We start from the raw sequence: 25893 nt of genomic DNA, 5'->3' as shown, positions 1-25893 counted from the left end.
GGGTGACAGTCCCGGCGTGGGGTGACAATCCCGGCGTGGGGTGACAGTCCCGGCGCAGGGTGACAGTCCCGGCGCGGGGTGACAATCCCGGCGCTGGGTGACAATCCCGGCGCAGGGTGACAGTCCCGGCGTGGGGTGACAATCCCGGCGCAGGGTGACAGTCCCGGCGCGGGGTGACAGTCCCGGCGCAGGGTGACAATCCCGGCGCGGGGTGACAATCCCGGCGTGGGGTGACAATCCCGGCGCGGGGTGACAATCCCGGTGCGGGCACAGCCCGTCCTGCTGCCATCCCCCCTCCGCCGCTCCTCGGGGAGTCGTGCCCGAAGCCCAACTTTCCAGCCCGCCCGCCGGCCCCAGCATGAACCAGACGGCCGGGGTGAGCAACCACGTCCGCTGCTCCGGCAAGGGCTCCAAGGTAAGAGCGGCCGGGGCTCCGCGCCGCGGGCAGCGGGGCTCGCTGGGCTGCGTGGCGGCGGGGATGCCCCGTCCCCGTCCTCGGCTCCCGGTCCCCAAACCTCCAGCTGGGAGCGCGTCCCCCCGCCCCGGGAAGCATCCCTGCGCTCCCCGCTAGCCCATCGCTTGGCGAAGTTCAGCAGCTCCGCCCGGCTCCCGCCGCCGCCCGGGGTGTGGAGCTGCCTCCCCGCAGGCTGCTGGGGCAGGGATGGCTCGGGATGGCTCCGTCCCTCCGCACAGGGGTGACCCCTTCGGGCTGAGACCCGGGCGGGTGCTGGACCGGGCGCTCAGGGTGCTGCGGCCTCTCAGCATCGAGTGCTGGAACGGTCAGAACTCGTGCACCTGCTCCAGACGGGATAAAATGCTTTGAAGGTAAGGTATGGGTTTGTGGAGTGAAACGTGGGACCAGGTACAGCTTTAGCTGCTGCTTTAACTTCTTGACACTATGTGTTTGCATAGCCAGCATTAAAAATAAGTAACTGAGATAAAGCACGTTATTGTGCGCTCTGCTGAATTCAGTAGAAATTCTGAGTGCTCGTACCTGATCCAGGTTAAATTTGTATTAACAATTTTTAGGTAGTGATGAACATAGCCCTTGCATCTACACAACTACTTTGTGTTGCAGAGTATCAGTGCTGTGAAGTCAGATGCATGTGCCCTCTTACAGACAATTCTGTTGATGTTGTTCTTCTGCAACTCTTAGAAGTGTTTCTCCATGTTTATGTTTCTCTGTTATGGTGGACACAACACCATCCCCAAGATTTCATGTGCTTTTAGGGGCTGGTATTTGGTAGAGAGAATTGATTTTATAATGCCTAATGGGATGCACCTTGAAGAAGGGCAAAATTTACATTTCACCACATATGGTTCTGTGCTAACATCTCTTTTTTTTTTTTAATTTATCTCTTAATACTGGTGTCCTGCTCCATCCTCTAGACTTGGTGTTGTGGTGTTGTTTGAGATGCTTCTGCTGCTGCTTGCCTGGTTGTATACTTCATGTCTAGTTAGTGTAGACCTGAGCCTACAAATTCTTAGACACACAGGTTTACTTCATACTTTTCCTACTTTGAAGTGAATACAGTTGTTCCTCCTTTTTTTTCATATAGTATTTTTAGGATTAAACCCACTAATCATAAGGCTGTGTGAATATTAAATGATGCAACATAATGAGGGCTGTGGAAGTAAACAGATTAGATGAGTCTGCTGAAATTATTTACTTAGCTCCATGACTAATCATATATTTGAAGTTGAACCTGTACCTAAGCTCTTTGTATAATTCAAGGGCCCTAAATTAAATGTCTTCTGGATCTTGCCTGTAATTTCAATGCTGGGCCTCCTTCATTTGCACTTTCTAGTTTTCTTTGAGTTTTGGGTTGAACAGCAAAGGTTATTGCATATCAGTAATAATTTATTGTATCAAGCTGCTGACCTAATACTTTAATGCAGAACAAAGAGATGGGGCTCAAATGTGTATATTCTTAGCACATGATAATTGATACATTTTTATTTGCCTTGAAGGCATTTTTATCTCATTTTCAAATGCTGTAGGATCTGGATGTTTTTTCCATTGGAAATAAATACATATTTTTTCAAGTCATAAGTTTGAAATGCTTGATGATTTCAGGATTTAATTAAAACACAGAAAGCTCCATGCATGACTGATTTAGTTTCAAGGAAACCTTGCAGAGTTCAGAAATGAGAGTTTATCAAATGGGGCTGAAAAATCAAGTAACTGATCAGTAAGAGGTCTCTGATGGAGTGGACAGAGTGCAGAATAGCCAAGTTTTTCATTACTCTGACTTCTAAAGCATAGAAATTAGAAATGCTGGTAAGATGTTTCATATCTGGGCTTCATTTGTTTTGGTTTTTTTTCTGAACAACAAACAAACAAAACCTCAATGAAAAATAAAACAACAGAACCACAAACAGGATTTATCTGACTTTCCTAATCTCCTAACTTTTGAACTTGCATCTAATTTTAACCAAAGTTGACAAAATAAGAGTAATGTTGTGTCAGCTTGCTACAAGTATCATGGGAATAAATTGTTTAATACAGAAGGATTATTTAATACCTGAGTAAAGGAAGAAGTGGGGAGAAATCTGTCCCACCTTGTCCCAACACCTGAGTCAGCACATGGCTGTTGCTGCAAAAACATCTGTCCTTTACCCCTTTGTCCTGTGCAAAGATTGGGAGGGAATGGGAGGAAGGAAAGAGCACAGAAGAAACTTCCAGAAGAACTGGAAGTTTATGGAGGCAAAGAGATAGCCATAGCTGAGAGCTGAGGTCTTCCCAAGGGGAGTGTGTTGAGCAAATAATTAGTCATAATTCACTTTGTTGTCACTGATGAAACAACATGTTAGGGTTTTTTTCCTCCCCCCAGAAAAGTTGTTGTGTCAATTCAAATGCCAACTGAGTGAAGTAAGGTCACTCTTCTTCCTGGCTTCTCCTGAGCTTCCCTCTTGCTAGGCAATGGGCACTTGGACTTCACATTTCTTTTGCAAGATTTACAGCTGTGCTCGGTTGTGGTGAGCAAGAGAGGCAGCATTTCAAAGGAGGGATACAATTAAAGCCCTTAAGTAGATAGGCTTGATTGTAATCCCAAACTCTAGTAATGCATGCCCACTAAAAGGTGTATATATTTTTAACATTTCTATGTAATGTTTTTTAGCTGTTTCTAAGCAAGAGCTAGAAGCTCTAAGCCACTTGTGAGTGTTATTGAAAGACTGATTTATTGTCTACAGAGAACTATTTTTGAGAAATAGTTTGTGTACATACAGCTTCTAATGCTCTCTTTTTCCTGCCTGTGACTAATCCCTTTGCCTTCCCTAAGATAATTTGTGGGAGGAAAGCAAGAGGATTCACCCCAATGCCGTATGAAAAGCTATGTCACAGGCAGATTTCTGATGTGTAGGGGTGGTTGGGGTGGTTGGGGTGGTGAGCAGCCCAAGTCTATACAAAACCCACCCACCTCTCTTGTGTGGGCTGGGAGCAGGCTTTAACTCTGCTTAAGGAAGTGCACTTCACTGCAAAGTCACTCAGATCCTGCCAGAAGAATTTGGGGGTCAGTTCCAAGCTGCCACATTTCAACAGATTTCTTGAAGCAATTAATGAGAGCTAAGTCCATATGGGGATTCAGGCTTTTTCAACACTACATGTTGCAGATCCTGGCTTTTGGCTTTCATTCAGCAGCCCTAAGCCCCACACCAGCCAATACATGACACTGAAATTGTGCCTTGAATTTAGCTTCTTTTTTAAAATTAATACCAAGGAACACACTGTGAGAAGACACTTGGTTTCATAGTGGGACTCCCAAATTCATCTGTCTTCAGAGAGGAAAATCTATAGCAATAATTCGGGGTACTTTCTTTAGAAACAACTATACTTGGGGTCCTTCATCTAAGAACCATCCCCATCCTCACCCAGTGAGAAAGGAGGTGTCCCATGGAGCAGGATTTGTGGATCTGGTGTCCTTCAAAGTGTTGATGAGGATTCAGAGACACACCAGCTTCCATCCTCTTGGAGACTGTTGTACCCATCAGGAGACAGGCTGCTCTACAGCAGGAGCCCCTCCCATCTCTCCTTTTGGGGAAAGGGCAGAGCAGAGTTCAGGGCTGTTCCTTGGAGTGGGAAAGATGGAAACTCACAGTGTCTCCTGGGAACGGTGGGATGCACTGTCTCTTTATTTTGGATGAAAATGCCTTTAGCCAAACCATTGGCTGACATGCACGATTTGGAGGGCACAGTCTAAACCCCAGCTCTGTACAGCAACATCAGTAGTACATTAGGACATGTTGTTTGGCACAACCCTGCTGCTATTCAGACTCTTCTGACTTCTCCCTGAGTGTATTTTTGAACAATTGCAGATGTTTTAGCTGTTTTATGCGGAGTCTTGGATATGGTCAGTGCATGTCTTCTGGATCAGGTCACCCAAATCTGATTTCTGTGTCATATGAGATGTCAGTCCAGCTCCTTTGCCATCCTCATATGTAGCTTATGAGACACTGATGAATACCCAAACTGATTATGTGTTTGGAGGGTTGGTGATGTGTTTATTCGGCATTTATATCTTTATTTTGTGCAGCCAGACTTTAACCTCTTCCTCATTCCAATCCTGATGTATGGGTGGGAAACAAGTGTTCTTCTGCCTCAACAGCAGTGATGAGAGTCCCTCTATGGTAAAACTAAACAAATCTGCATTAAATCTGAGCAAATGGGGCTTGTTTCCATCATGGATTTTGTTGGTGTCAACACGTGTTGCATTTTGGAATGTAGCAAATACTAAAAACCACCTTTCTTCTCTCAGCTTTAATTATGTAAGCATTAAAAAAAGCTTGGTGGAACAAAGTTAGAATATCCACCTGAATAACTGTAACCTCACTTTTAATCAGCAATAATGAATGCTCAAGAATAACAGCAAATCATTTGGACAAATTATTTTTTTTTCTTTCCTTTTAAAGGAGAAACAATTGTCCTAATTAGCAGTATTGGTATGTAAGAGTGTGGGTATGAAAACAACTCAATGTAGTAATGCTAGTAATGCAAAGTGTTTGTTAAAGGAAAGAACACTCAATTAAGCTGAACTGAAAATGCAGTTGTGATTGCACCCCTGGTTGATCTCTCTCATTGTCTTGAAAAGAACAAATTTAACCCATGAGATAACAAATTGCTGACGTAGGGTGTTCTGGCTGCCCTGATCTAAAGGGACAGGGCAACAATTGTACAGCTGTGGGAAGGAGGTCTATAATGTCCTTTTAACAGATTATGAGGGAATTTGGTTTTATAGTTTATTCCTTAAATGATTAATAAGAGATTATTGCATCTACACTGGGTAAATCTAATTACCTTGTCTTTTACATGAACTATTCCCCTCACATGAATTCCAGTGATTGCAATTGAATTACTGCTTATTTATGTTGGTTTAATTGCACAGAGATTCAATACCTCCAAAGTTACGGAAGCAAAAGAGGCACAGCATTTCTAGGACACTTGGATGCAGAAATTTAAGATAAGGAAGCTGTGCTGGCTCCTCTGTATTATTGCTGAAGCAGAAACAAGTTCAGCTTTACTTGCACATTGTGTTTTGCTGTGAGTGGAAAGTTACCCTGCATGGGCACAGCTATCAGTGTATTTTTGAGTTTCCTAATTTTAATGCTCTAGTGGGAATGCAAGGTTGACTTCCACACCTAATAAGTATTAAAGTAGGACTGGATGTAGCTGCCAGGGCTTTAAAACATGATCGGTCAGCTATCTCCAAAATCCAGCCTTACTCAGAGGGCAGTCTCTTGGAAATTACACTTCCATCTCAAAACATCAGCCTTTCAGAGTGGTCTAATATAGCATTGCATGAGAGAAACAGACAAGATCAATGTCCCAACCTGCTGGATGCTGTGATCCCACACAGACAGAAATTACTTGGCCTTCAGTGTATTTTTGGTTTAAGTTGACAATAAGAAGTAAAAATCTGGGAGAATGAAAGAATTACTCTGGTTTTGCAGGCAGTGAAGTACCAGGAGTAAACCACCAAAAAGTTTCAGACTAGGTAGAGATGATAGACTAAAGTTGAGCTTTTCTGCCACAGAAAATAAGGAAATATTAATCATTGTCCATTTAAGAGCCAGCAAGCTCATCAGCATGTGCTCCTCATATCCCACCAGCATATCCCTCTCTATGAAGCATGATGTCCCTTGCCCAGGGCAGGTGTCAGCAGGAAAAACCTGTGGGCAAAGAAGGGACAGAAAATTGTACAGTTGGGTCCTCTGTCCATTAGGGATCCAGATATTAGTTTGGCTTCTTAAGGAACAAGGTTTCATTTTGCACTAGCAGTGGAACTGTGTAGTGTTGATTTAGCTCTTTCCCCTGTACCAATTTGTGAAGGTCCTCTATCTTCTGCATCCTTTGGGAGGAACTTTCACAATGTTGCAGAGGCAAAACCCATCAAAACTTCAAGTGGTGAACTCTAAATCAAGAAGATGTGCCAAGGAACTTAAAGCAAAGTGTTTGAAACTGGTTTTTATTACATTCTCTGAGTTTCTTGTAAACTGTAATTTTCAGTGGGAACTGTCTGGTACAGGTGCTGAATTTAGTGAGAGAAGTTCTGCTTCTGCTGATGTAAATGGAAAGACGATTTTAGAGATTTTACTGCCTTAAACAATGCAGCCCTAAGTATTTTTGGAGTAACAGCTGTGGGAACTTCTTGATTTGATCTTCCTATTATTTCAGACAGTGAAATCTGCTTTCTCTATAATTCTACCTGTAAAGCTGATGGCTTTTGGCAGTGAATTCCAGCCATGTTCCTTAGAGCACTTCCTGCAACTGTCTGAGTGTCAGCTGTCTCATGAAGGTTCCCTTAACAGGAAATTTGGCAAGAAGAATGATGGTGGGTCAGCACCAAAAATTTCAGTGGAAGGCTCAAACATCCCTTTGAAGGATGGGAAGACAAAGGGAGATGGCCAGGCTGACACTGTAAATGTCCTGAATGATCAGAAAACCTCCTGACAGGGGTTGTGCTTTGCCTGACCAGAGGGAATCCAACCACAGGATGCACCCTGAGGAGCAGCAGGCTCCTCTAGCCCTGTCTGGGATATTTTGGGTGATGGGGAGCAAGAGGAGCTGTGGTTTTTGCAGCCTTCAGCAAATATGGACCAGCAAGGGTGTACTTTGCTTACATCAGCTATTATTTTAGGGTCTGGAGAAAGACTGTTCCTCCCCCATTAAATATTTGCCTGGAGCCTTATGGAAGAGCTGTGTGGAGCTCCAGGGGTTTCCAGCAGCGCGTGGGATTTCGTGCTCTGTATCCCTGCAGTGTCCTCAGGCACAGGAAGCCCTGAGCCCTGAATCTGAATGAGTTCTGGGCATCAGCAGCCACAGAACCATCCCTGTTTGTTTGTGGGTGCTGCTCTGCCGCTGTTTTTCATCTTTAATGAGAGTTGAACACACCATAAAGTTTTATTGGGTGTTTATGCTAACAAAATTAACTAACAGTTGGTGCTTTAAAAATGCAGCCAGAGCTCTCTGCACTATAACTGGGAATCTACAATGGCTTTTTAACTGGTGTAGGACAGAGCAAATGTGCGAGTGCCAATGTCATTTAACAGCAAACCACTTTATATTAACTTTTTAAAGACCAGAACTGATTAATTGCAATTTCCAAAATAAATCTTAACATGATGTGTGCTTAACCAATATCAGATTTTCAGACATTAGGTAGCTGGAAGCTCTGTCAAAATTGTGGGGTTAATTTATAATACCAAAACTAATGTGCTGATAATCAAAATAAATTAACTTAGCCCCTTCAATACTTCAATGCTTAAATCAAATAATAGAAAGAAGATGTATTTTAGCATTTTGATTATTGTGTTTCCCAACAAAATAGATATAATATGATGCTGTAAATACTCTATGGATTACTTGAGGCTAGGATTTCAATGGGAGTACAAAGGACCTCTAGGCTACAGAAAAAAAAAGAAAAGGGATTATCTTCAGACTCAATTTCTTGCTCAATAGAATGTATTTGGCTTATTTCTATATCAGCACTGTTAAGTAAACCTAGGAAAGTGATTTGGTTTCATTCATTTATTTATTTAGTGCTTTTCTTTATTTTTATGCAGTTTGCCCATGCCTAGTCTGGAGAGTTTGATGTTTATGATCTTTGCATTATACTGGGGAGTTTTATGCTGGTTTTAAAATAAGCAGATTGACATGCTGGGATTTTTTTTTAACCTTTTTTTATCAGTGAAATAGTTTGATAATCAGGTAGCACTGATTTATGACGTACTTATCTAGTTATAGTCAAGGATAATTTGCATTTCATGGCATTTACATTAATAAAGTTTGGCTAAAACACTTGAGGAAAATGTCCTGATTCCTGCATTAAGCCCTGAGTTACATTGGGATGATGCCTCAGTGGTTTGGGTTTTGCATTTTCACACTGCTACATTATCTTAAGCGGTAGCTGATTTGCAAGGCCAGACACTGCTGCCATCAAGAAAAACTACTCTAAATTGCTTTTAACTTGCCAGTGTAGGCATGGTCTTGGTGATCTGATGTGAACTTACAAAAGTCAGCAGTAGTTCCACCTCACTGAGACTGGGCAAAGGTTTCTGCCCATGCTTTAGTTTTTTACTGAATGTAAGGATGAGCACTTCCCTTGCTCTTTGGTGGAGGAAGGTAACTTGGTAATCCACTGAGTGGGGTTTCCATCTTAATTTTTGGCCTTTTTACTCTGCTTAAAATCTGAGAATCTAACAAATTTTAGTGCCATTCACTCCTTGGAATGAAGGAAAAAAGGTAGAGGAGGGACAGAGATGTTGTTTGCACAGGCCCTGTTCCATGTCATCCAAACCTTGCTCCAAAAGACAACCTTAGAGGCAAGAGTACCCAGAAGACTGAGCTGTGTTGCAGGTGTGGAGTACATGGGGATAAGCAGGGACCACATCAGTTTTTCAGCTCACTTAAAAGGAAGGCTGTTAAAATTATAAAACCTTGGGTAATTTAAAAAGAGAAGATGTACACCTCTCCTTGGTGTCATGTCTTCAACTAGGCAGAATAAAATACACCGCAGCAAAGCCAGGGCTTGTCCTTTGTGAGAACTCCAGGGAGAAGCTTGGGGTCTGACAGAGATGGTGGGCACTGGGCCCCTCTCAGCTCTGCTGGCAAACTGAAAAAGGGCAGGACATCAACATTTTGAAGTCAGCTAATTTTCTTATTTGCAGGTGGCATCCAAAATTGGAATGCTAGGAAGAGGCTGAAATTATGGCAAACAGATGTGTGCTGCTGGTAATTTACTGCTACTCAGGACAGCAGATACACCATACAATTTGGTTGTTTATGTATGAGTTTATGATTCTAGGCTTTTGACTTTTCTTGGACTTTCCCTTTGCATCTGAGCCTTCCTAGTATTTGCAGATTTTTAGTGCAGTTTTATATTCAAGTCTGATTTTGCTAGATAATGACCTCACACAGAGCCTTTGCCGCTGCTTTAACTACTTCTCCTGAGTGGAGGATCAGAGAGTTTTTCATAGGTACAAGTCCAGGAAAGGGCCAGCAGCAGGGACTAACATCACTGTTATTTCTATTGCAGCACCCTATAGGAATGCTGGTTGCATGTTGGGATTCAATTGAACAAGAGGCTCTCCAGCCAGAGAGCAGAATACTGCTTCCTACATCAAAGAACTTCGATTTTAAATTTGTTCACTGCTTTATGGTCATCCCTCAAGCTTAGGACTTTATTCTTCCCTTTATATTGTCTGTGATATCTGTGTGTGAGCTCACTGAGGGTCATGGGGCTTCCCTTTCCCTGGGGAACAACCTCCGGGAGAGCAGTGAAACACATTTCCCTTGGCACGCTGTGCTGCCTCCCTGCCAGTCCTCTTGTCTGACCACCCGTTGCACAGTTAATCTGCCAGCAGAGGCCACTGAAGTTTTTCTGTCATTTACTCCACTTTTAGCCACTCTTCACTGTTAGAGATCTCTCCTCCAGCAGCTCAGGACTATCCTTTGATTTCCCAAGCCCTGATCTCTGAATGCTCTGTACCTTCACATTTTCTGACTTGTTCCAAATTTAATCACCTGAGTTATCTTGATATTGTTGGAATTCCCTAAGGTTGAAGCAATATTACAGAACATATCTGTGCCCTGTCTGTATCTTTCACTCTCTCATTTAGGGTTCATTCCTGCTTCCTTCCTATGCCTGCTCTGCTCCTACTGCTTTGGGTGGTGGTTTTTTTTTTTTTTTTTTTTTTTTTTTTTTTTTTTTTTTAATGGCAGGGAAGGGCACTGAGTACTCCATTTTACAAAGAAGTTAATTTACCTTTGGTGAATAAAACCAGCTGGTTTTCCTTTACATTAATTGATAAAGGAATTTTGCCCGTATTTTTGTTGTTGTTGTTGTTGTTGTTGTTAATCTGTGTATATTTTTGGCTGTACAGGGCATTTGTAGCACAAAAAAGAAACTGCCTTGCTGGTTTGTCCAGCTCAGGGGCACTAAAGGGCTGATTTGGACTGAAACACAGATGTCTTTAATGGGCCACTGAAAAGGCAGTGGTGGCTCTTAGGAAGGCAGCTCAAGCTGCCATTCAGAAGCTGCACTGAGAATTTCTAGCCATGCATGATCACAGTGGAAGTGATGAAAGTATTAGCCAAGGAAGAAGGGAGGGAAGAAGTTGTTTATGAACCCTCAAACTCTTTAGTTATGGCAGGAATTTGTTGTTGGGTTCTTTTTTATGATTTTAATGGAAAGTGATCAACACTGTGCACCATCACATTATGATCAAACTGCTAAAACTATCTTTGACAGCAGGGAGCTCCAACAGTTAACTTTCCTCACATTCTTTCCTGCTGTAGCTTCATTATATTTTACAACATATATTTTTCACCAGAGAAATTCTGATTGGCACCTGATACGGACTAACTGAGAGGGAGATTTTCTTGGTTTTCTTTAAGAATAGGAAATATATCCGTGTCTAACTTCCAGTAATGCCAGCAAAAGCAACATCCCTGAATCTCTTGTGTGCTGATGGAAGAATTGCCTCTAAAGCTTTTCCAGTGTGAAACATAAAGTTTATTGAAGAACCAGTAATGAAGAATAATAGTTCCTGGTGCTTAAAGTTTTAGTGATTGTACAAAAATGAGGTCTATAGCACTTTAAATTATAGTTTATAGAGACATTGCCATAAACTACTTATTCTTTCTTGAAAGATCTTTTCATATTTCCTTGTTAGCATTTGCTAGATTTGGATTTTGATATGGACATCATTATGCCATCAATATTTTATTCAATGGAAGTTGTCATTTTTGTACTCTCATGCTTTGGAAATAGAAATTAAAAAGAGTTAGGAAAAGAGAGCAAATGTCACTGTGGTCCTACCATTGTTATTTCCAGACTTAGCAATTTAACTAAGACTGTAAAAGCATTCATATGAACACTGGCTGTATTTACCTGAGAAGCAGCTGTACTTTGCACAGGTTGAAATGCACAGATGCACCCAAATACTGCAATAAAGTAATAAAACATAGGTGTTACCAGAGCAAAGGTATGTGTTTACATTACCAGAGCGAAGGTATATGTTTACATTGTGTGGTAGAAAAGGCATCTTCTGTCCCATGTGTCATTTGAAAGCCAGCATGCCTGATCTTGTTAACAGCACCATGGAGTCCAGGTGATAGTGTTTGCCAAAAAAGAGATATTTTTTGATGAGTCAGAAGGGTATACTGGACCATCACTGGAGGGACACTGCCTTTCTGATGTGTAAATATGAGCAAATCTTCACATTTTGGCTCTGTCTCTTTGTGTAACAACACTCCTAAGCACCTCTACAACAACATTACAAATGAAATTTATTAATTTAATTTAATAAAACCAACAAGCAAAGAAAAAAAAAAGGAAAAGAAAAGTAAAATGTTTATAGTTGGTGTTGTGGCAGAGATAAAAAAATGGCCAAGTGCTGCAAGGGACTTGGATGAGTCCTCAGAAAGACTAAAATTCCCTCTCTGCACTAATTGGAAAACCAATGTAAGGTGATTCTTAAAGGATAGAACTCAGTTTAGGATTACAGCACCAATATTTAGACATTTATTTCTGCTCACATGTAACTTAGGAGCAGGACTTTTCTGCACTAGTGATGTGTGAGGCATGCCATGTATTCTTCCAGCTGCTGTTGCACGGGGACATGAACGTCCCACAGGTCTTGAGTTGTGTCTGCTGGCACCAACAGTATGTCTTGGAGATGCTGGGATGTCTCAAATGATGCAAGATATCTTCATTTAGTCAGTGGAATTGGACAGGCAATACCTAAGCTCCCATTATAGTCAGTGGGACATAGTGGTGTCTAGGGAGTGATGAAACTCCCTGCAAGGCTGCTGTGGGCTGGCTGCTCCCTGACTCGCTGCTTGTATTCCATTGATTTCCTTTGACTAGATCCCTGCTGACTCTAATAGGAGTTTAGACACCTGGTACTCATATAAACACCCCAATGTAGACATCCTCATCTCAAACTGCATCCCTCTTGTAGCATCAGCCTCGCCTGCTGTGTTACTAGTTGTCAGTGTGGGTAGAATTATGGCATTAAATCCTTGCCTGCCATTTCCCAAGAGCCAGGACATTTCTTGTGTGTCCAGATGGATGGCTGAATACCAGAGTGTAATCGGCAAAGCTGAGAGTGATTTATCTATAAAAATACAAGGCACAGCAGTCAGAGCTTGGGGAAAAAACACTGGGTCTATTTTCCTAAAATTCAGGTTCCAGAAAAGCTTTGTTTATTCTGATCAGGGTAATTGTGGCAGCAGACTTAGATTGATGTCTGCATTTCAATCTTGATGAATCCTTGGAGAGGCAGCCTGTTGTGTGGACCAACAGAAAAAGGATGCTCATGTGAATTTGAAGATACCAGTTCTCTTGAAATAGGCAAATAAGATTTCAGAAATGCTGATATCTGTGCACAGAAGATTTATGAATCTCTGCGTGGAGCAGAAGGCAGATGTAGATAAAGCAGGCAAGGTTAAATCATGCTTTGCCAGAAATTGTGAGCATGATATCAAATCTTTGGCTGCTGGTTCCTTTGGGAACACTGATAAACATTAGCTAGTCACTTGTAACTCAGGCCATGCCTTTGTAGATTTTGCTCCAAATAAAGTTAATTAATAATGAGATCTTTTGTTGAAAAATACACTGCTTTCTCTTGGTACCGTGTATTATTTTTGCAGAGCACATTGTCCTCTCCTTACTGCTCCAAGAACTAAAGATGGGTATTTACTCCAGTGTCCCAAAGGCAAGGCTCATTCTCCACTCCCTTAAGGTGGGTTAAATGCCAGCATGGTGACATTTCCCTCAGTCCTCTTGTCACAACCTCAGTGGGCTTAATTCAGCACGTGGCTGATGGAAAAGAAAAATCAGGCTGTCTCAGTACTGCCAACAGCTCTTGTTACACCCACAGTCTTAGCACTGTTAAATCTTAGCATTTAGTTCTACCCTGGCTCTTTAATATTTAGGAAAGAAGATATAAAATATTTAGACCTCGGAGAGAGGCAAATGTCAGCAAGGTTATTTCAGGGGAAATATAGTTGGTTTAGTCTTTTTTCCTGGTGGGTAGCTCTGGCTTGTTGCATTTAGAGGGTTTTTTAATTTAGTTGTGCTTTTTAAAGAAGGTATGTTTTTCTATTAAAAAAGAACTTTATGCCCAAGTGACAGAGAAATTTGTAAAATCTCTGGGGAGAACAACAACTCCTAAGGGGAAACATGCACACATTAGAAAGTAATTTTCAAAACTTTACCAGAACTTGTTGAACTGTGTTTTAGATGCATTATCCTCAGAAGGGAGGCGATAAGGACTATAAAAGAGACAGTCATCAGCTAGGATATGTCTGTGGGTTCCATTGCTGTAATGTTTTAGCTCCTCAAAGCCTCTATTGAGATTTGCTATAGATGATTACTGATTGCTGTAGATTGGATTGAATTACATTAGGTTAATATTACTCCAGTTTTAGACACAGTGGAACTGAGAAACAGGGAGAGCAGGGACTGGATTGTGAAAGTGATTTTTCACTTTCGTATTTAAACATGACATTTAGTAGCCCCTGCAAAATTGTCTTCCACTATATGGGAGGTGGGAGCTTATTGTAGGCTCTCTTTTTTTCCAACTACCACCTCTCTGGGCAACCTGTCCCAGTGCCTCACCACACTCACAGTAAAGAATTTCTTTCAAATATCTAACCTGAATCTGCCCTCTTTCAGTTTCAAGACATTACCACTTATCCTATCACAGCATGCCCTTGTAAAAAAGTTCCTCTACAATTTTTCTGTGAGCTCCCTTTAGGCACTGGGAGGTGCACAGAACTCCTGAGGCATAAATACAGAATACTCCTAATTGCTTATTATTTGTAAAGTCACAAGCCTGCAAAGGGGATTTTCTGGGATCTCCTTTTTCACTTGGTCAGTTCTGATGGCTTTCTGCATGACATGCTCATGATGTGTATAAACACACAAATCCTTCACTTGGCTGGGAGCAAAACTCCTCTATAATATTTAATTAGCCTCGATTTGCAAAGCCCTGAAGAGAATTCCCTGAGAATCTCCGTTCTTTGCTTTGTTCCCATGTTTGCTGCATGCAGAGAGCAGGAGCAGGGGGCTGTGTAGTGACCTCAGTATTTTAAGCCATGATTTTTTGCTAAAAGCTACTTGGTTCCTATGCACAGAGGATCTTCATTCCCCAGCATTGTTTGTGGGTGGGGAAGCAGAAATGCCTCTCTAGAATGGAGCTCTGAGGTCCCCTCACTCAAACCCTGGGTTTCGTTCATTTGGACTCATACATGCTGTGGTAATCACTCAATTGCTCTGCTGCTCCTTAAAATGCTTTGATCCTGAGGCTTTGGCTTTTTTTTTTTTTTTTTTTCTCTTTGTAACATCCCTGCTTTCCCAGTTCTTTCATGACATGAAGGAAAAAGGACAGTGGAAGTTTCTGGAATACATGAAAGCTTAATTTTCTGTAAGCTGACTTGTATCCTCCTTCGTTGCTCTAGCTCGAGGTGAATTTAAGATTTTTAGAGCACTGATATAAACCATTAAAAAGTTTTGCTGTCTAACCAGGCACAGTGCTTTTACAAAGCTGCCTCTTCCATCAAATAAAGATGAGAAAGAGATCAGACTGAGAAAATCACACTCTTTAGGAACAAGGAGCATGTTTTATTGATCCAGAGCAAGGAGGCTGCAGTGCTGTGCTGCTGGTGTTCATCATCTTCACTTGAGCATGGGTTTGACTCATGGATTGATAGCCAGCCATAGCTGGCTGCCAGTTTAAGGTCATAGTCAAGGCCTGTGCTTGACAGTAGAGTTTCAGAAGGAAAAGTGTGTTATATGAGCAGTTAAAGCACATTTTGACATCTATCTTTGGGTATAGCCAAATATCACAAGGGAAATTGAGGAAAGCATAGGGGACAGAGGTGGCTGTGAGGCTGTTCAAGCAGGCAGGAGCTTCCAGCATCCCAAGAAAATACTGCAACAGGCAGAGAGAAGTGATGGGCCAGTTGGCCAAAACTGTTATCATGCTGAAATGTCTGAACTATGTTGGAACACAGGGTACTGAACTCTGACATGCCATTTCCTGCAGAAACCAACTCCTTTTTCTCCCCTGTGGGGTCACGTTTGAGTCAAACCTCGAGGCCATAGAAGAGTTGCAGGGCTGTATTTTTACAGCAGTACAGCTGCTTTCAGCAGGGCTCTTTTACTCTCTGCGTGGCTGCTGAACATTACAAAGCCCTCATGGCACAGGGTGCCATCCAGGGCATGTCCGCACATTTCCAGCTGAATAAAATCGTTCAGCTCTTTCCCTTTCACAGCACCCCAGTGGTGGAGATCCCATTTTCCAGGGGATCAAGCCAAGAGATCCTCACGTGCCAGTGCCAAGTAGAGGCTGCTTTTTGCCATGCATTATTTATCACTCTGTCCACCTTTGTGCTGCTTTAAAGGCTTCTTCTCTCTACCTGCTCTGAACAGGTCTTAAGCCATGCTGAAAATCAGGACTGTTCTGTGCAATTTAGTTTATCTTTTGGCAGCAGCATGTTAATTATTTTGTAATGAACCCTAGTATAAATAATAAGCTGCATACTGAAATCTATGTCTTTCTCTTCTTTAATTTCTATAATATTTGTTGTGATATGGAGAAGTTACATAGTTTTTTTTTCTTTTAGGGAAAATAAACATTGCTGGTTCTGACTATTCCATTTTTGCCCCTTGATTTTTAGGCTGTGCTGTAGTATAATTTCAGTTTGTGCTGATCTGTTTAGCACTTCTGGTGGGTTTGCATGTTTTCAAGATGAGAACCAATATCAAGCTATCCTTTTTTTAAATTCTCTTCAGCTTTCAACTCAGATTTTGGCCTCTCTTTGGCAGGTTGAATAGCCAATATTTGCACCCGTTGACTGCGGTCTTGGCATCTGAGGGGTTTTTTGTTTCCAACCTGAGATTCTCTGTGAGAGGACTGTTTCTAGAAAGGCTTTACCCCCAACAGAAGAAGAATGAGGCCATTTATTTAGCAAAGTTAGATACCTACATATCGCTTCTTAATAATCCTAACCAAAAGATATATACTGATTTTTTTATTAAGAGTGGAATTATCTAATAAGATTTTTTTTTAAATTTACCATGGCATCCATTTCATATGCTCTTTTCCATCTGAAAATGCTCAAGTTGCAACCTCCTTGGTTTTCAGTTACTTCTGTAATTCTATTTAAAGGTTCCTTTCACAGTGTGCTGCAGAAAGGGAAAGAAAAAAGACATGGAGAGACTTCATATGCTAAGGAGGCTACTTCAGACAGAGGCAATTAACTGGTGCTGTACAGCTCAGACAAGAAAATCAGAAGATGTGAACTGAAGATCAGTCTTTGAAAATGTGGTTAACATTTTTTACTTTAACATTTAAAGCCTCCCACTGCAGCAGACTGGGCTGAGGGCACCGGGGTTTGATCCTGGGTCCAAGGAGCTTCCTGACTGCAACCCAAGATGAGGAATTTGGTTCATTCTCTTCTCAGATCTGTGATTATTCTTAATTTTCTTCTTCTTTTTTTTTTTTTTCCTTCAGATCTCACATATGGAGTAATGTACTCCCCTCATAAGAGAGAAGCAGCAATATATTTATTGATATAAACTAAAAATTGTGTGAATTTTTATTGTACAAAATTCAGTAGCAAGGTACACTTGATTATTTACTGCATAGAGAACAGAGTTGAACAAAACTGTCAGGGACACCCTGCCTTTAAGTCATGAGATTCAGGACAGTGAATTGTATTCTGAACTCCTCCTCAGAGTTGGGTTTAAGTGCAACTAGATCCAGACTTAGTCTCAGACTTGGTCAATGGTTTATGTCCAAGGGATTATATGTACATAGTCAAGCCTTCATCTCATTTAGCTAAAATTTCATAGATTCAGGGATCTGATTCCCAATTCACTACCAAGAGTAACCCCGACTGTGGTTCAATTACTGATGGATGGATAATCAGAGGACATTGCCCTCCTTGCATCATCTGACAGAAATTTTGATCTCTGTTATTTGTCCTTTGCATTTTCTCCCTTGAAAATGTCTGATGTTACAAAAACTCTCTCTTCTACTCACTTTACTAATTAGTAAGGTTTTGTAGGTCAGTTACAGAGATTTATGGAGGTTAATTATGAAGCTTACTTGCTCAGGAGCTGCAGATGTGGAGACATTCTTTGGCAAAATCTGAGCTCCCTTCCCTTCCCTTCCCTTCCCTTCCCTTCCCTTCCCTTCCCTTCCCTTCCCTTCCCTTCCCTTCCCTTCCCTTCCCTTCCCTTCCCTTCCCTTCCCTTCCCTTCCCTTCCCTTCCCTTCCCTTCCCTTCCCTTCCCTTCCCTTCCCTTCCCTTCCCTTCCCTTCCCTTCCCTTCCCTTCCCTTCCCTTCCCTTCCCTTCCCTTCCCTTCCCTTCCCTTCCCTTCCCTTCCCTTCCCTTCCCTTCCCTTCCCTTCCCTTCCCTTCCCTTCCCTTCCCTTCCCTTCCCTTCCCTTCCCTTCCCTTCCCTTCCCTTCCCTTCCCTTCCCTTCCCTTCCCTTCCCTTCCCTTCCCTTCCCTTCCCTTCCCTTCCCTCATTCAAATTTTTTACATGAGGAGCCAGGATATGTGAAAATCTATAAAGGATGAGGTTTCAGTTCTATATGGATTTTGTGCTTCAGTCAACTACTGAGACCGGAGCTGATAAAAAGTCAGAATTTGTCTTTCCTCCTAAATTTTGTCAAAATTGGTAGGATTGCTAGTTTTCTCAATCAGGCTTTTCCTGGTGGAAATCTGTTCCAGTGGAAAACCTCTGCCAGGTCTTATTAAAGAACATAAGGACCCTAAAACTACTTTGACTGAGGAATGAGGCAATTGTCTGCTTGTGCCTTGAAAGGAAAAAACCAAAAATCCACATCAACAACAGGAACTGCTGTTTTGAGACTTAAGATTTATCCATCCATCCATCCATCCATCCATCCATCCATCCATCCATCCATCTTCAGTCTCAGCTTTTCCTCTGAGCAGAATTCCTCAACATTCCTAATCTTCATCTCTGGCAATAGAGTTTTAGCACAAATGTAGCCACACCTGTCTGGAGAAAACAGCATTACACAAAACAAAGTTCAAGACAAAAATTAAATAAATACATTTATTGCCCATGATGGAAAGCTGTAGGTGTGTGGCAGAGGCATATTCAAACTCAAAATGCAAAACCTGCTATCAGGGAGCTGAATGTGCTGTCAGATAAAACAAAACACTGTAGAAGGCAGCACATTCATAGTAACATTCAGAAGGATAATATACTACAGATGAAAGTCAAGCATCCTCATACAGAGAGAATTATACTTCCTTACAATGAATATGTCTTTTCTAACAGCAATGCTGAATTTTTTATAGGCTCAATTCCGTTCTTTTCACTTGTTCATGTGAATACTACTTCTATCACAGTTAATTAAGCAGATTAGGGTTTGTGGGGTTTTGCCAGGCTCTGTATTGATTCTCCCAGCAGAAGTGGTCACTGGCTGTAAATTCTCCAGAGAGTGTCAAGAGGTGGCAAGAAGAAGTCACTGGGGCCTCGAGTTGAAATGGAAATGTCACTGATTTGCTGCAGTAAAGAAGGAAAGATGCTTCTTCCCCAATACTGACGTCCTAGATGTGCTCCCACATTATTTAAAATTCATGGAAATTAGATATTTATAGCACTGTGCTCATTAATTCAAATAGAAATGGGTCCCAAATAGTAAGCAAATGTTTTCAGCTTTCATGTGTTAAGCTGCAAGAGCCTATTCTTAGCTTATTCGTTTCAGGTTGTGATCAAACTGGATTAAGATGTGCATTTATACATAGTTTGACACAGTGTTTGAAAGGTGGAAGGATACTTAAGTGATTTCCACAGTAATCAAAATATTTGCTTGTAATTAGCAACCAGAAGCATGAAAGGATTTGTTGCAGCAGGGCTAAATCTTTAAATAATGCCAGAACATTTCCCTAACTTCATCTCATTCTGGCCTCTGTGGTTGAGGCAAATGAAAAGGAATAGAGATGAACTGAAGGAAAAAGTGGTACTGGAGAGAAAGAGGCAAAAATTCAGTGTCTTTTGAGGAGATGCCTCAGAGAATTGGTTTATGTTTGAATCACAGTAACCTTGTATTTTAGATGTGTGCTAGACATCCCTACTACTCACCATGCCCCAAAATAAACAACAAATAATGTGTGAAACATGGAATCAGAGATGCAAAGTGCTTTGCTCACAATCTCTGGGCAGGTTAGTGGCAGAAGGTGGGGGAAAGGCTTGTGGATCCCCAATTCCCAGTGCTCAGCAGCTCCTCTCTGGAAGGGTGCAGGCAGAGCCCCACCTGGCTTTCCCTGGGGGGATTTTGATCTCGAGAGCTCTTGCCAGTGGATGGCTGGGAAGACCCAGGTCCCTCTAGCTGCTGCTGTTGGACTAAGAAATGGCAGGGAGAAGCAGCTTGGAACATTTAGGAACATTTAGGAGATGTGCTTGTGCTTGGTGCCCTGAAACAGCATGTTAGGGGAGGTCTTATACACCTGACTGCTTCTTGTGGTGGGAGGTTTTTCTGTGCCAGGAGGGGATTCTTTCCAGCTGGTCATAAACTGCAGAGGAGAAAGTCCATCTGAGTGTGCAGAACAGATTTCATTTGTGCTCTGGAGAAACATGGATGCTGCTACCTCGTCCATCTGAGGGTTCTGGCATGAACCAGGGTGGCGTGGCCCTGCCGCAAGTCTCCAGTGAGCTAGGCAAGATGATGGCCATCACCTTAAATGAGTTCTGATCCCTTCTGGCCCAAGTCTGTTAGCTCTGTGTTAACAGGAGACTGAATTATCTGTTGTGGCCCGAGATCTGGGTGCCAGCAGCTGGCTGGAAGTCCTGTGCCACTGAAGCACAACTTGTTCCTCTCCTGGCTGCACTCCTCATGGGAGAAAACTCTTCCAATACCCTGTAAGCTTCCAGAAACAGCCTTTGGATTGAGTGCTAGTGGGGCTGAATTAAGTGTCCCTGGTAGCCCCAGCACGGTGCTCCTCCTCAGTGGGGTCTCTCCTGCAATGCCTGGGGCTCACGGGGAGGCAGCAGGGTATGTGATGTCCCTGGGATGTCCCCGTGGTGTCCCCATGATGTCCCCATTCTGTCCCCGTGCTGTCCCCGTGCAGAACAGCCTGCACACTGCTGTTCACTGAGACTGGTGGGCTGCCCTGGCTCCAGCAGATTCAGTGTGCCTGGGACACTTCTGAGGCACCGAAGCCATCTGGCACATGCTGCCTGCATCTCCACTGCTGAACCTTGGAGCCTCCCCAGGAAGGATGGCAACTGCTCTGTGGCAATGGGCCAGCACCTGTGTTAATTCCCAAGGCACCCAGCAGTTTCCTGCAGGAGCAGTGGCTGTCAAGGGCCAAACCACGCAGGTGATTTTGTTAACAACTTAAATTTGTAAAGGCCTCAGGACCAGTGCCCGGAAATGGCCCTTGACTCTGGTGACTTTATGAACAGAGACATGTGTCCCTTTCCCTTTTTATGTCTCAGGGGACCAGTCTCACAGCCACGCCCAGTGCTGCTGGGTGCACAAGGGGCAGGAAATGCCAGCATTTGTGAGGCCTTAGTAAAGAGAACTGCCTTTCTTAAAATCACGCCGTTTCCTGATACCTATGTATAGCCCCAAGCTAGGACTAAAATCCAGAGGAAAACTTCTCGAGTGTTTTACTGACTCTCACAAGTCAGTAAGTAGTTTCATGGCCTCTTTAGAGAATGGCAGAATGAAAGGACTGAAAATGAGCACTCTTATCCCAAAGGCACCTTGGCTTATTTTCAGTGTCTTTTCAAGGTAACCATTCTGTTACTTAGATGTTGCAGGCACTTGGGCAAAGCTTCTTCTTTAAAGACCCATGAATGGATAGACTCTGTGTCAAAATGCAATTTAAAAAGGCACATAATAAAAACAATATCATTCCATAACTCTCAGTACCATTAAGCTAGTCAGCGGGGGATGCAGAAGTCACCCAGGAAAGAAAAAGCATGATAATTTTTCAGAAGAACATAGGCTGCTAAATTACTTTGCAGCTTCCAACCATCTGGGGAGAAAAATAAAGTACATTCATCCCTGCTTGAACTGATGAATAGAAACTGCAGAAAAGACTGGGGTTTTGTATTGCTGGTCTGCATGTTAATTCAGAGCCTGGAGCTGGTGGATCCTGCATCGACTGAGCATAGTTAGCAGAGAGTACGTGCTGAGAACTTTCCTCTGTGATACAGTGTGAATAATTTCATTCTGTTGGAAGTGGTTTCTCAATGGCCTGTACAGAGAGGAAAATCTCTAGTCTAGTTTTCTGGGAAAATGTGATGACCACAATGTGTGTGTGAGTGCACAATTGCTTCTGCTTCTCTCCAGTGGCTTTTTTGATTTAACCAACCAGTATCAGCTAGATGTGATGAAAGGTCTGACAAGCTTCATGAAAATCAATGGCCTCATAGAGGAGAGAGACTCTTGGTGTGCCTCCACCATATTAAAGCCTGCAGTATGGATTTACTCACTGAGCTATTGGAGGCAATGTACAAAGGAGACATAGGAATGCTCTAGCCAAGGAAGAAGCATCAGCAGGATCTGATATCTTGTTAGAAACCAGAGAATCTTGGCATGAGCCACAGAAGACAAGACTTCAGTAGTTCCATTGCCCAGGGAGCCAATATTTTCTCCACTTTCAGTTTCTCTCTGCTCTTCCAGACAGCAATATAATGTTATTTTAAGGGCTATGAGTAATTAACAAGTAATGAAGTTATGGCATCTTGCTCAAGACTTTTGGAAAACAGCCCAGCAGAGAAATTTCTAGCAAAGAAACTGCCATGCTGCCTTCCTGAGGTAACAACATCATGGTGGAGCATCAGGGTTCTTCTTTCTTTGAACTTGTGGGCATTATTTCTGCAAGGAAAGATTGATTTCTTTTGGGGGTGAGGAGTAGCTCACAGTGAGGACTGGCTGTGCCATTGCAGGATTATGGACCTTTTGGAACACAGCCTGTCACTCATGCCCTCAAGAGCAGAAAATTTAAAGGGAAGTGTGTCATTTTTAGCAGGTTTTCCTCATTTTAGGGTGAGCAGGTAATTTTTAATATTTTATGAGTTGCTGTGAGGGGTAGAACTCCTTGGGGAAATGACCTCAGGTGTGTGAGGATTGGGGTGACCCAAAGGAAGCTGAGCTAACACCCACTAATGACTCCAGTGACAGCACAAGTGGCAGTGGAATGAAAGAAGTTTCAGTAGAAGAAGCTGGGCAGAAAAAAAAAGTTATATCTAGGTCCAGACTTAGCATCCTTCAGTGCCTTTCAGTAGTATTGTGTATGCAAGAATTAAAAGAAAAACAGCAATGAAAAGAGCTAACGAGCAGTTTGAGCCATCAGCACAAGATGTGAGTGTACATGGGGGAGCCATTTACCTACATACATCTTCAAACAAGGACTCACTTTCCTCCTTTGCATGAGAGGAGCCCCATTTATGAAACTATTTCACTATCATCCTTTATTGTCCTTCAAACTATTTTTCTTTTTCCTCTGTGCCATCCTTCATTCCTTTCCTTTTTCCACTCCTGTCTGTCTGTCCATGTCTGTGTGCTGTCTCCTCTCTGAAATTTGGGATTTCTGGTGCACAGGCTCCTTCTGTTTTTTTTTACACAGTACATTGCATTGAATGTGAGCCCATTCTTGATGAAATTATTGTATTACTTTTATAACAATCATACTTTACACACACACACCGAGATTTAATCCTTATTTATTTTTAAATTCAAAGAGAAATGTGAACTGTCTGACATTTTGATAAAGAATATCTTAGGTAGATTGCTTGTGAATTTTTGTTTTATTTTGTGGTCATTTTTCCCCCTACTACAAGGTACTTTATCCAGAATTTTACAGTCTTTTTCATTTTCCTTGAGCCTGGTTGGTGTTTGGCTAGCACTTTATCAGGTCCTGAGTCCTTTTCCTGCCCTATTTCTTGAATCTTTTCTAGCATTTGCACGATTTTTTGGCAGTAACCTTTTCAATCATATCCATATGATAGAATCCTCTCCCACTTCCAACAGGCAGCTTGGTACAAAGCAGCAGCATTTTATTTGTGATGCAAAACCCTGGTTCTCGTTGCTACAGGGAGTTGTGTGCTTGGGTTCATCCAACCTTGCTGAAAAATTTAAGTGGGAATTCTGGTCCCCTCCAGGCTCTCTTTATAGTTGGTGGAGTTTGATGGATGTGCCCAAAAGCAATTCTCCCCACCCAATATAGGAAACATTCTTCACAAGCCTCTGTCTCAGAGCTTCCAGCCTTGGCCTGAACAGTGTCAGTGTTTGACCATTGTTTTTCTTGTGCTGAAAATACGTGTGCAGTACACTCATGCCATTCCTAATGGAAGACAGACTAGTGACTTCACTGCAGTTTCAATTTCTAATACAATAAGAAACAAGGTAATGCTTTTTTTTTTGATTTATAGCTTGTGGTTTATGACTGCATTGCTGCAGTTTAAGTGGATAGCTGTATATTTAACAAACTTCAACATGAGGTCGATAGATCAGTAAATAGGTGGGCAATGGGGGTACAGGAGTTACAAACGAAGACACAACCCATGGTCTTTGGAGTCACCTGAAGCGTGGTGGAAAAGGAATTTGGTGAGAACCAAGAGCCCAGGGCAGAGTCTGGCCAGCTGGAACGAGGCCCTGAGGATGGAGTGGAGCAGTTACAGTGTTGGACAGGAACTCTGCCTTGCAGTTTGATCTATTTTGGAAGGGCCATAGCTGAACTGCTTTAGGCAGACCACTCTGGGACATAGAATGTAGTTAGAGGTATCTGCATTCTCAACTTTGTGCGCTGAGTCAAGAGCCAAAATTCAGGTGGGATGACTCTGCATAATTCTTTATCTTTTTGTACACATGAGAAAACTAAGAGCTGTGTCCTATGACTTTTGTATGAAGCATCCCTTCCATATTTTGCATCCAATAGTTCTAAAACCCGTCAGAGTATCTCTGGGGTGCAGGGGAGAGAGAATCTGCCAGTATATCTAGAGAAGTAACATTTTATTGAAGTTATTCTATTGCTCTTTAATGCATTCATTGTCATCTTACTCCTGGAAGGCAGGAAAGTCCTTTCACCTTTCTGCAACTGGAAACCATGCCATGAAATTCTTTGTCCAAGGTATTTCAGGAATATCTTTCATTCTGCTGGAAGGATCAAGGTCCAACACTCACCTCTGAATCTGTATAAAATGAGATCTCACTTGGGATCTTTGCTGATGGGTTGGGACTAGCTACAAAGGTAGGATACTTTTGACCAGAGCACATTCAGGACTTTGAAAGGCCTTCTGTTCTACCTTCAGGGAAGTGGTGGACACAGGGATGGTTAGGAGGTGTTTGTGCAGTTCCTTGATTTCAGGAAGGGGCAGGAATTTAATACCCAAACTTTGGGGCTGACAGACACAAGCAGAATTTTTTTTTTTTTTTTTTTTGGTCAGTAATATTCAGTGTTCAGACTCACATCTGTCAGACTCTGTCTTTTGCTGTTTGTCAGTTTCTCTTCCAAACTCTATCTGTAGTTAATAATTGAAATTTTGCAGGCTGGCTGTTCACTTTGTTTTGCTCTGCACTGCATTCTTTGAAAACACACGGGAGCTTTCCTTGGTATGATAACAAAGACTAGGTATAACATACCCAGAGAGGTCTTATCACTTTCTTACAGTGTATAGCAATTACAGTAGTGCTTTTGATTTATGTTATATCCTCCTAGCAACCACCCATTTTGTTTGCCTCCTTCATTTCAGCTGCACATTGAACTAACTGATTTGGGATTTTTTTCCTCAGAGTGAAAGTCCTTTATCTCTTAAACAGCTCCAAACCACTTTCCTGACAGCTGTGCTAAAACTTCTCATTTTTATAATATTTTTTTCCTATTATTATTATTACTTTTTTCCCTTTTCTCTAGGCCTATTATTTTCTTCATTTTTGCATGAACTTTAGGCTTGACCACTTTTTTGATTTAATACCCGACTTTACGTTTTTTATATTTGAGGCATTGATATAGATACAGTGTGCCTACTCCAAGTTGGTATTTGCAAAATTTCCAACCAAGTCTTCTGTGCAGAGTCAATGCTGGCACGTGGAAAGTATTTACTCCATCCACAACACTTCCAGTCTTTGTGCTGCTATTGCATTTCTGCTCTGAATGCCTCCAAGGGAAAAAGCATTTTCCCCCTCCCAGCATCCACTGGGAAGAGAAACACCATTCAGAAGAGCTCATTTCTGTTGAGTGGGTGCTAATTTATTATGGTGTTCTAAATTTATATATAAACAAGTGTTAATTTGAGAGCAGGTGGCTTTTATAGTGACAGAACCATCTGTAGGGGACTGATTCTAATTTCATTTCTTTATTTCAGTTTCTATTTCTAGAGCACAGCTATCA

The 25893-nt window shown here is 42.2% G+C and overlaps 1 protein-coding gene across 1 annotated transcript in view; it reads left to right on the top strand.

Moving 5' to 3' along the window:
- The first annotated feature begins 253 nt into the window (after positions 1-253).
- DPP6 (dipeptidyl peptidase like 6) overlaps positions 254-25893 on the top strand; it is a 534562-nt gene continuing 508922 nt past the window's right edge. Inside the window, exon 1 of the mRNA XM_068174757.1 lies at positions 254-415. Coding sequence (XP_068030858.1) covers positions 359-415 — 57 coding nt within the window. The 5' untranslated portion in view covers positions 254-358. The remainder of the gene's footprint in view (positions 416-25893) is intronic.

This window comes from Anomalospiza imberbis, chromosome 1 (genome assembly GCF_031753505.1).
Source record: "Anomalospiza imberbis isolate Cuckoo-Finch-1a 21T00152 chromosome 1, ASM3175350v1, whole genome shotgun sequence".
Classification (NCBI taxonomy): Eukaryota; Metazoa; Chordata; class Aves; order Passeriformes; family Viduidae; genus Anomalospiza; species Anomalospiza imberbis.
The sequence above is the reverse complement of the archived record's forward strand: the minus strand, read 5'-3'. Positions and strand labels throughout refer to the sequence as shown.